At 42.3% G+C, this 12,152-nt stretch overlaps 1 protein-coding gene across 3 annotated transcripts in view; it reads right to left on the bottom strand.

The window, feature by feature from the left end:
* Window positions 1-2,575: 2,575 nt before the first annotated feature.
* Window positions 2,576-12,152, bottom strand: part of NAPB (NSF attachment protein beta) — a 34,835-nt gene continuing 25,258 nt past the window's right edge. For all 3 annotated transcript variants that reach the window (XM_065401514.1, XM_065401513.1, XM_065401515.1), the window contains 6 exons: window positions 10,017-10,072; window positions 9,341-9,425; window positions 5,628-5,732; window positions 4,131-4,199; window positions 3,582-3,632; window positions 2,576-2,680 (listed from right to left, as the gene is read on the bottom strand). In XM_065401514.1, the coding sequence (XP_065257586.1) occupies window positions 2,576-2,680; window positions 3,582-3,632; window positions 4,131-4,199; window positions 5,628-5,732; window positions 9,341-9,425; window positions 10,017-10,072 (471 nt within the window). The remainder of the gene's footprint in view (window positions 2,681-3,581; window positions 3,633-4,130; window positions 4,200-5,627; window positions 5,733-9,340; window positions 9,426-10,016; window positions 10,073-12,152) is intronic.

Here is a 12,152-nt window from a genome sequence, read left to right as displayed (position 1 = left end):
ACTAAGCTTGGCTGAGCTGTGTTTTATCTGATCTCAAATTATATGTACTATGGCAAGACTAGATGTAATCAAGAACTATGTTATGAAACATGAAAAAACTAATGCCCCTCTACTAAACAAAGCTTGACATCTCATTTCTTCTTAGACAAGTGCTTTTTCAAATATTTAGGACTACTGTAGCCTTTTGTTTTTCTAAACATAAGTATGCATCTATTTTCCCTCTCTGTAGAGAGACAGCTGAGTCAACACAGATACAGCACTCAGGTGTGACAAATCCACCCCTGGAGCAACAGCTATGGTGACCTAACCCCCATGTAGCTGCAGTTAGATCAACAGGAGAATGCTTTCATCAGCTTACGTACTAGTGCTCAGGGCCATGGTTTTCCTACAGTGACAGAAATAGCTGTAGGCTGCATCCACACTATACGATTATGTTGACATATATCTGTTTAAAGAAAAGTCAGATTTGTTCAGGCATGGTTCCCTAGCGGGAGACCCAAGTCAGCCATTTCTAATGTGACCAGCCACTGTAAGCAAGTGTTAATCACACAAGTTGCAGCTTTTTAACTTTTCCTAACATATTTAAGTCTGTTGCTCATCAGAGCCAGCTCTTCCCGGTCCCCTTTTGGCCACACAGCTCCATCGGACAAACCTAGCATGTTTTCCCTAAGATTTTCAAATTCTCGAGGAGGGAAAAACGATTTTATACAATTTCAATGATAACTCACTAGTGGTGTTCATTCCAGTTACAAGAGAAGTCACACTCACTACAGCGCACAAAGCCCTCCCTGGTTTAATTTCTAAATACATGTCTAGAAAACAATCAAGTAGAAGAAAGTTTAAATTGATTGTTGATATGAGTCAAAAAACATCATCTTTCCTAGAATGTATTATCTCATTTGGTCTCCTATCTGACATTTTCTGTAAACAAATGCTAGAAGTGTGCTGGCTTGCTAGGGTTACTATACATCCGGCAATAGTCATTCAATCCCATTTTATTAAGGAAAGCTAGCAGCACAAACCAAAAAAAACAGATATTCCTAAAGATGACAAAAATGAAAGCCAGCTAGTACCCTGTTTGGAATGTGGGTTGGTCCATGCAGATTTGTGGCACGTCTTTCCTCCAAAAGAGATCAAAGCCCAACCTAGGCCATAGATACTAGTATCCCATAGTTGGTATCTGTACTGCTACTGTTTTCCTACTTTAGAGTATCCAATATTTATAAGGTCAAATGACTAGCAGCATTTATGCAAAATAAAGCTAGTAGCCTTTCATTATGTAAGCAGCACTGGTGATACAAGAATGAAATAATTCCTACAGCTTATTGGAACTGCACTGAAATATTAAGCCATAACACTGAAACTGCATATGGTCATGAGCCTCACTGTCATACATATATTGAATATAGATAGCTTGTCTACGTCTCTCCATTGAAACTAGGAGCTATACACACACACAAACACAAACTGGGATTCACACACATTCTTCAAGATCATTTTTAATTTCTACATAGTTTTAAAACAAGTCTGGGCAAGCTGTTGTCCAACAGTGCTGAAGGAGGGTATCTTAGCTAAGATAAAGCCTAATTCAATAACTATTGACATACATACCATTGACACAGCTTTGCCAACAGCACAAAGGGAAGGAAATAGTGTTCTGGCATATACAAAAAACCTGCAGCAAAGACAATAGCAGGAACTTAGGTAAATGAAAAGTTAGAAAAATATATTATTACCTGTTAAAGTCATCTTAGGGCAGGAGAGATGGTATGCACCAAAAAATAACATAAGTGGAAAAATATATCCAAGAAAAAAAATAGAAGAAACTTACATTTCATATATAGTTCTTAAATAGAAAATACATGATAAGCTAGGTCTTATTTAATGAATGGTTTAGGGAGAAGGTAATTGAATATTATATGCAGACCCCTCACCTATGAAGATTAGTGTTTTTAGACCCAGGTCATTATGTATTTATTCATGCACACACGTATCTGTATAGTATATACACATACACACTGTATCTAAAAATCACAAGCATTTCACTAGCATTAAAATAGCTCTATCATTTTAAAAACAAAAATCTACATGTCTCACTAAGGTCCATTAAAAACACAGAACTTTAGCAATACATTAGCATTAGATCTGAAAATATTGTGTGTACTGTATGTCATGGACAGATATTTACAAGCATGGATCAAAAGTGTTGAAGACGATGAGCTAGTAGAGAAATGGCGGCAAAAAAAAAAAGTTAAAAATGAAAGACTTTTGGCTCATCAGCTACCAAAAATAAAGATTTTTGCCACAAGCATTTCTTTCACTGATCTCAAAAGTCTTGTGAATCCCTCTATTGCTCTCACATACGGAAGATCTGTCAGCAACACCTAGGAGTATCATTTCTTATCCATCCATGTCATCAAAATGACACCAGGATACTAACAATACAGGTCATTTGGTTCATAAGCAACAAAATTAAGCTAGGTGTAGTGTCAAGTATCCCATAATGGTCCATGGCCATTACACAAAAACAGATTATTTAGGAGTTAGGCAACATGCCACATATACCACAAATAATTCACTTTAGGTCTCCATCACCATCTCCTTGAAGTGATTTTTTGATGCGAAGCAACATAGTCGTAAGCCACTGATCCAAGCGAGATATGGCATCAAATTCCTTAACCTAATTGGAAGGAAGTTTAACAGTTTAACAGAGGGCAAACGGGAATATTGCTATCACTACTCCTAGCAGTAAACTGTGTGCTACATTTCATTTGCGATTCATTTGTTTAAATTTCTGTTAGTTAAATATTCCTTAAACCACTATACATGTAGTAAAGGGCTGAGCCAAAGCTCATTAAAGTCAGTGGGAATTTCAAATATCAAGCACAAAGAGGCCAGGATTGTTGGAAAAAGAAGGGAAGAGGAAGGAACTAGAGTGGAGAGTAAAGAGTCCTCAAAATGCAGTGATGACCAGTAGTGGAGCCCTGGTAATTTAGAAGAACCTCACCCAAGTTTTTTTTATATATTATTATACTTCAATGGGACTTAAGCGTGTGCTTCAGTGCTTTGCTGATGAGGGATGGTTTGCTAGATAGGGACCTTTAGACATTTTCAGCTGCTTTGTACTGCTGCAGTAGCCCAAGGCAGCCCATGCCCACTGGTGAATATGGCCTAGAGATGTTGAAAAACTCTTGGGACCTGGTCGGCTACTGCACTGATTTCAGCGGCGTTACACTGTAAAACTGGAGTAACACAGTAGTGAATCAGGCCCTTAGATTGTAAACTCTTTCCATCAGTTCCTCATTTACACTAGGGCCTCTTTACACTGCTCTGTTTACCCTTCCAAAGCGGCGTGAAGTGGCTTCAGTGTACGCGGCAATCAGACCCTTTGCCTGTGTGTTTCGTACAGCACAGAGGATGCTGCCAGTGCTCAAAGAATAACAGTGCCCAGGAACGCTTGTGCAAGTAACTGAGCATGTAAAATTAGCTTGCAAAAATGAAGACTTAGAGGGGGGCTCCTTTGAACTTTGGTCCCAGAATAGTCTGCCACAAATGGATCAGTGTACAACTTGACTACTTACTGCCTCAGTGTATGCTTCACAGTTTTGGTCCTCATGGGCTTCCAGCAGTTTCTAACAGAATTACAGTCAAGGGTTATACATTAATATTGAAAATTTATCACTTCAATTTACAGCAGACTCAGCACACGTTGTCTGGGTATTCTGTAACCCTGTGGTCTACAAATTATATCTAATGCTTTTCTCCATTAAGAAACCAAAAGAGATAATAAATATCCAATGCTTGCGCTTCACACAGCACGATGAACTCCTGAACCTGTTTAATCCAGCAATATACAGACAGTGTCTGATACTATCCAACAGGACCTTTGGATCTATTGTTATAATATTTGCTTACACATAAATATCTACTTTCATTAAGATTATAATTTGTCTCTTTTAATTGCCTCCCCAGTTACACAAGTTCTGTACAATTCATGTGGGTGTTCTCTAATATATACAAATAATATGAACAGATTAACAGGATATGGTATGGGAAAGTGCAATTTTTTTTATTTTCCGACCAATAACTCAACTTTCAGTGCAACTGTATTTAACATCAGTTCTACTTACTTTCACTAGCTTGCACTCTCTCGAATCGGTGAATGCTGGGAACATTTCTTCATACTTCTCAAGAGCAAGCTGAAACAGAAGCTAGCTTTTCAGTTAAAATTACTAGAAAAAGCAACCATTAGGTTTCATCTAAATACAGAGTTATTCTCATACTTATTGTCTTTGTTGCAGTGTATTAGGGTTAGGTTACATAAACAGCCTAACATAACAGATTCCGACAAAATCCCAAGAACACAAGGAAATTCAGATTTAAGGTCCAAACTTGGTCTTTGCCTAACTGGGAATGTGTCTAAAGTGTTGTAAGGGTGGAAGCAAAATCATGTGCTAGAAGGCTTATTTAAGTGTCAAACCCTGTCATTGCGACAGGTGAGGCTCCTGCCCCAGCTAGTCACACAGCCTCTAAATAGGCTGTCCCCTTTCCACCTAAACTAACTTACATTTCTACTGGGGGGGGGAAAGAAGGTCACTGTTTGAGGGAGGATGCAGGAAAGGAGAGTTTGGATCTACCTTGAGAGAACTCCAAAAAAAGAGGTCATTTCCCTTTCTTCCCTGCAGATTTTAGGCGAAACTAGACACAACGGAGACTGCAGAGCTAAGGGATGCGTTCCGCACTCCATGAGAAAGTACATGCTGTCTCTTAAGCAGAAGCCAGGCATGCTGTGGTCTGTTATTTTTTCAGCTTGAGCTATGACTTTAAAGGGCTCCGTTGCTTTCAGTGTGTGTTGGATCAGGCCATGCAGGTGCAGGTCAGGTCATACATCCCTGGCCTGATCCAACACACACTGGAATCAACAGAACTATCCCGACTGACTTCAGCAGGTGCTGCACCAGAATGTTAATTACCTGACTGAGACAGCAAGTCAGGGGCAGTACTTAGGTGCCTACAAAACAAAAAAGAGCAATTCAATTACAGGCAGGATGGAAGTCAGCCCCTGATCAAGATGGGTAACAGAAACAGGCTTCCTTTTGGAGATGCTTAAATCGTGCCCTTTTTATGGGACTGTGCCCACATGATGATTGTTTTATTTTGAATAGTATGGCGCTAGACAGAGTTTATGGGCCTGATTTTAATACCCGCTTCCCTTTCTTTTGCAAATAATTGCCGGCACTATTTTGTGGATATGAATGTGGTCATCTGTGCCTCTGCTTGAACTGTGGTAGTTATATCTCTACATGCCTTTGTCTGCACCCAAAACTAAGGGCGCCTCCTATTGTTGGCAAGCATAAAAAGGAAATCTGGCTTTGAAAAACAGGGCCCGCCTCAGCAATGATTCCCATACAAAAATAAAAGTCAATTGTTCCTTTCTAATAGGAATGCACTGCCGTAGCTCAGATCCTACGGTGAATGTTTAATAGTAATCACTGCATATTGAGAGAGAATGTATATTTCACCCCCAGACTGTGGAAATGGGAGATATTCAGTCACATTACTTATATTGCAAAATGTCATTTAAGTGATACTGTACATCCTAGGAGAACACACTAGAGGTCACTAACCTTAGCATTCAGCTCATCCACAATGAAGTGGCAGAGAGCAGCTTTAAAGAAATACTCTTTTGCACTGTACTTGAGCAAAGGATTATCCATGGTATTTGTTCCAACCTAGATATAAAAAGTGATAGTGACAGTCAGGTTATATGGTATCTTTTCTTTGTAAGACAAGAACTAAAAACCCCAAAGTGATCAAAATTACATGCAAGAGCTCACACATGTTTAACAGACTGGATTAAGCAACAGAGGGTCCTGTGGCACCTTTAAGACTAACAGAAGTATTGCAGCGTAAGCTTTTGTGGGTGAATGCCCACTTCATCAGACGCAAGCGGTCATTCACCCACGAAAGCTTATGCTCCAATACTTCTGTTAGTCTTAAAGGTGCCACAGGACCCTCTGTTGCTTTTTACAGATTCAGACTAACACGGCTACCCCTCTGATACCAGACTGGATTAAAAACATGCAACAAATACCAGATCCTAAGAAAAAGCAACAACTCAACAGGTTTCATCTAGTACAACAAAATTCCAAAGTGAAACAAATCAGTCACAAATATTTGTATATATAAAATAATAAAATGATGATTAAAGTTCCCACCTATTGTTGGTTGTAAAGACATATGTGTGCCCACACACCCATCTACCCTCTCAATGCAGCACGTCAATGCTGTACAATATTTAGGAGAACGACCACCCAGAACAGAAAGGTAGTTATCTCTGTTCCTCCAGGGCACTTAAGCACGTGCTTAGCTTTAAGCACAAACACTCCCCCTAAAGCCAATGGGCCTGCTCACGTGCTGAAGGGAGTTGGTGGACTGGGGACAAAGTGCTCAGCACCTTGCAGGATGGAGCCCTCACGGAAGAGGCGTGAGACTGCACGTGTAGGATTTTAAAAGAGCGCTGATTCTGGGGAAAACCACACACTCTCCCTCTAAGTGGTGTTTTGTACACTGTGCTCCAGTCATCGGGGATGCACTCCATCTAAGCTTTTCTGGCAGCCAACTGGAACCTAGCACCTCTTATAAAGCAGAATGCTGCTGGCAAAGGAAATCCACTCTAGCACCTCCACCAGGTTTGTCTGGCATTACAAACTGAAGTTCTGGAGCATGTTACATAGCACTAGACAGACACATAGAGGCCAAATCATGGCTGCCCTGCACAGGATCAGTAGAAGAGGAAGGAGAGTGAAAGGAATTGGTTTCCTACCACTGCACACCCATGCAGGAGGCAGACATCATTTGGATGGCTGCAGTCCTAGAATGCAGGAGGCTCTGTGCTGCCAGCAATATTCCAGACCCCAAAAGGGCCATATATGGACTGGGAAGAACATGGCTGTGGCTTCATGTCCCCTGCGCACTAGCTCTCGGCTGCTGAGTACTGGGGAGAGCAAAACTGCAGAGCAGATGCAGTAACTGTCACCAGTCAGCATCCCTGGAGGCATGATGTCTGCTCTTTCATGGCACAAGCATAAGACTCCAGCTACCCCTACGCTACAGTAGTTTGCTTCCCCGCAGCTTAATGTTTTAGGCCTGATTCAGCAAGGTGCAGGGAGCCCTCAACTCCTATGGAAGTCAGCAGGAGTGGAGGATGCTCAGTAATTCTAGATCAGATGCCCACAGAGCTCTATTTATTGGGCACTGCTTCACAAGTACAGCCTCTCCCGAAGTGCCTCTGTTTGCCATTTGATGCAGACTAGGGAACAGTGATGTGATTCTGTGATATCCTGTACAAGTATTGGGTCCCTAAAGGGTTCAAAAGCAAAGAGCTGATTTAAAATACTCCCAGCCAAAAATCTTCGTTACAACGCAATAGCTAAGTTTGCAAATCGGTATCAATGAAAACAAAACAGGACATTCTTACAAAAGGTAAAACATGTATAAAAATAAAAACTTTGAAAGCCAGGAAGTTCACAGATTAGGTCCCACAAACAACCTTAGCTGACCTCACACCATTGGTCATCCTCTAGCTACCTACCAACCCTCATGTCTGGAAATTCTGAACACAAAGGGTGATATCGTAGCAGCAAAATCTCTATTAAAATGATCCACTCAAGTGCATCGGCTGCCAGCTGGTCCGCTAGGGATTAGCTGTAGCCATGCAGTATAATTCCTAATTACTTCACCGATTCTCTTGATTACTAGTGCTATGCACTAGATCTCAATTAGCACTCAAGCACTAACAACATTTGAGATTCCAGCCATAAGACTATTTTGCGGCGTGGGAGAGGTGGGAGGAAGAAAGGAGAGTCTTGGAAACACAAGGCATAATTAGCTTTTGGGAAAGTTTTCTAACTCTGCAATCACATGTCAATCACCCTCAAAGTTTTATCTGATAGGGAACCCCCACCTCCAACCCAAGAAGTTATAGGCGTTCAAAACTAAGCTTAGAAAGTAAGTTAGAATTTAACCTTGGAACAACTCATAGAAGCAGTATCTGCACTAGATCTCAAAGAAGTCTGGAACCGACTAAGTTTGAAGTGTCTAGGCCAAGCCAATTCCTAGATATAGCTTGACACACACAAAAAAAACACTCACCTTTTCAAAAAGTAAAATATATTACATCTCTCAGAAATTACATAGCTCAGAAAATTTAGAGACAAGGTGGGTGAAATAATGTCTTTTATTGGACCAACTTCTGTTTGGTGAGAGAGAAGTTTTCGAGCTAATACAAAGCTCGTCTTCAGGTAAGAAGAACAGATGCAGTAACGCTCACCAGGTAAGAAATGCTTTGTGTAAGCTCAAAAGCTTGTCTCTCTCAGCTACAGAAGTTCATCCAATAAAAGATATTGCCTCACCCACCTTGTCTCTCTAATATCCTGGTACCAACATGACTACAGCAACACTGTATAGATCTACCAGTAATGGCTCATCTGATTCACAGCATAGTTTGACAAAAAGAATTCTACTCGACAAAGTCCACATGTGAAATTTCACATCCAGTTCAGTTGTATGGAATGGGCAAAATCTCTGGGTACGTCTTCACTACCCGCCGTATCGGCGGGTAGCAATCGATTTATCCGGGATCGATATATCGCGTCTCGTTAAGACGCGATATACTGATCCCCGAACACGCTCACCGTCGACTCCGGAACTCCACCAGAGCGAGCGGCGGTAGCGCAGTCGACGGGGGAGCCGCGGCCGTTGATCCCGCACCGTGTGGACCCCAGGTAATTCGATCCAAGATACTTCGACTTCAGCTATGCTATTCGCGTAGCTGAAGTTGCGTATCTTGGATCGATTCCCCCCCCCCCCCCCCCCCAGCGTAGACCAGCCCTACGTTACAACGGGAAAAACTAGTTGCAGCCTCAACTACTGAGAGAATGCTGATTCTTTCCACAATTAGGGCAGGAAATGATCTCTTTAGTCCACATTCCTGAGACCAATGCAAGATTTAGGGCTTGTCTACGTTGTCCCGCAGTTTGGACTACAGGATTGGAAAGAACAGTGCACTAACGCATTAATGCAGTCCTGTTTGAAGAGGACTATGTTAACATGAACTAGGAACCCTTTAGTTCATGCCTGCAGTGTCCATGAGGGAGAGTTACAGTGCAGCACGTTAGTGCTCACTGCTATTCACAACCCCATAGTCCAAACTGCGGGGCAGTGTAGACAAGCCCATAGGGTTCCAGTTTTAGTGACCACAGGTCCTGACCCAGACATCAGGAGCAGCATACAATATGGCAGCTATGCGAGTTCTTATAAAAAGAGTATATATACTAACCTGCTCGTAGATTTCAATTGCCTTCTGGTACTGCTCTAACTGAGCGGCATATGCAGCCACCTTCAGCAGACACCTGTTAGCTGAACTAGAATCAAGGACTTCAGTTAAAATAAGTAACGGTTCAGTACCTAGTGGTAAACGTGTCAATTTCCCTACTTCTCTAATAGAGACACCCACTAGTTAATGTATGTGAAAACATTACCCAGTAGTTACCTATTAGAAAAATGAGTATATTAAAAATACCAAAATTATTAAAACACTAAGATCATATGTTGAATCTGAAAGCTTTCTGCAAATCTACAGGAAGTTCTCTTCCCAGTGACCTATGGTATGATATTCAGCCCCCAGGAGACTAGAAAGCATGTGCATTAAACATTTCACAGTATATGGAAGTCAAACATTAAAATCTAAACAAAGTCAGAAATCAGTTTTCACATGCAAGTACCTTAATAGGTCTCCAAAGATCTTAATTTGAATACTCATATTGACAGATAGGTAAGTGAATGATGACAATCTCAGCATCTTAATGCAGGATTTGGACATCTTATTAAAGAATTCACAAATTAGGGGAGGCATACAATACTTGCACATCTTATTATAGGAAAGAAAAAAGAAGGATAAATCCAGACTGTAAATCTTCCTTGTTTAAAATAACTATTCTATGAAGAAGACTTGCCTGTTGGATTCTTCTCCTTTGTAGTAATCTGCAGCTTGTTCATAATGTGCAATTGCCTAAAAGACAGACACAAACATTTTTCTCTCAACATGTTACTTTTGAGATGAGATTTTTGGGGAAGACCGTATTTACAAAGATTAGAATTTTTCAAAATTCCTCAGGTGGTTTTAGAGGGATACCATGACATCTCATTTTTATTGTCCCACAGGATTATACCAATATTGAAACACTGCAACCCATCCCGAATGAACTCCGATTAAGAGCTCGATCCTGCAAACTGGACTACTGACTATAGCTCTTACTACTGTATGTAATCCCACTGAAATCAAATGGAAAGCTTTGCAGACAGCCTGGAGAAGGAAAGATCGGAGAGGAGAAAGGCCCAGGAGTGCCAGCAGGAAAAGGAGAGGGAGATGCCCCAGGCCATAATGGGGCTTCTCCGCAGCAAACACAAATGCTGCAGACTCTTGTGGACCTACAGGTTCAACAATCCCGGGCTCACCTCCCTTTGCAGTCCATGCAGAACTCCATTGCAGCATCCACCCTCAACATTCCACGTGGCATCAAGGGCCGCCGCCCTACCCCTCTACCACTCCACCCCAGGAGACATTACGGAAAACCACAGCTTCACATACATTGACCTGTGACCGCCACAGTAGCTGTATGTGTGGCTAAAATGGCCATGAATGTTCTTTCCTCTTGAAAAGTTCCGTTCTATTAATTCATGAAGTTTTTAATGTCTTTGCTTTTAAATTGCACAGATTTTTCTTTTCACTGATTTTGTTACTGAATAAAATTCTATTATTTGGAAAATAATTCATCTTTAGTAGTTCACAGCATATGCTGCGGAGTGCCTAGCAGTTCTGAAATCACCTACTTACTTGTTACTGCACAGTGTGACAACTCACAGGATCAGTGACCTACACAGTGTAATAATGATACATGTACAGCAAGCACTGCAAAATTAATACGTGCACTGACAATGGTACAGTCTGACATGTACCCCCAGCATCACACAATTCCTAATAGGCCACGAAACAGCAGGGCCACATATAGAGCACAGTACACCACAATGCGTCCCTGCGGCTCACTGTAAAAGTGCTTCTTCAAAGCCTCTCTGAGTCATATAGCTGCGATAAGCTCTTCTAACAGCCCTTGTATCTGGCGGTTTGAACTCAGCAGACAGCCTCCCACCTCTGCCCTCCATCCCAGTGGCAACCTTTCCCCCTTTGCTTCACAGATATTATGTAGGACACAGCAGGCAGCTATAGCCATTGGGATATTTTTCTTACTGAGATCCTATCTTGTGAGTAAACAATGCCGGTGTCCCTTCAATCTGCCAAAGGCACATTCAACTTCATTCTGCACCTGCTGATCTGGTAGTTGAATCTTTCTTTGCTGCTGTCAAGGTGGCTGGGATATGGCTTCAAGAGTAAGGTTCAGATTTTGTCAGGGATATTTTTAGTAAAAATCACGGACGGGTCATGGGCAATAAAGCCCGTGACCTGTCTGTGATTTTTACTAAAAATATCCCTGACAAAATGGGGAGAGAGGAGGGTCCAGCACCCACAGCAACTGGGGGCTCTGGGGTCCCTGCTCGGCCCGCCATGGCTGGGCAGAGGCAGGGAGGCTCCTGCGGCCTGCAAGAGCTCCAGGGAACCCCCACCGTCTGCGGGGGCTGGGAGCTCAGGGGTCCCCTTGCTGCCCAGGGCTAGGAGCTGCTGAGGGCCCGCCGCCAGCAGCGGCTGAGAGCTGCGGGGCTGCCTGCTGACAGCTCCAGCCCTGGGGCACAAAATGTCACGGAGGTCTCTGGAAGTCATGGATTCTGTGACTTCCATGACATAATCCTAGCCTTATCCATGAGCCACCTGAGCAAGGGGTAGGCTAGGTCCCCCAGGATCACTACTGGCATTTCAACGTTGCCCATGCTTATCCGCCGGTCAGGAAAAAAAGTCCCTCCTTATAGCTGTCTAAAAAGTCCTGTGTTCTTAAAGATGTGAGCGTCATGCACCTTCCCTGACCAGCTCACACTGATGTCAGTCAAGTGTCCCCAGTGATCCATCAATGTTTGCATAACCACACAAAAGTAGCCCTTCTGCTGATGCGCTCTATGGCAAGGTGGTCTGGTGCCAAAAG

The sequence above is a fragment of the Emys orbicularis genome, chromosome 3, assembly GCF_028017835.1.
Source record: "Emys orbicularis isolate rEmyOrb1 chromosome 3, rEmyOrb1.hap1, whole genome shotgun sequence".
NCBI classification, from domain to species: Eukaryota; Metazoa; Chordata; order Testudines; family Emydidae; genus Emys; species Emys orbicularis.
The sequence above is the reverse complement of the archived record's forward strand: the minus strand, read 5'-3'. Positions and strand labels throughout refer to the sequence as shown.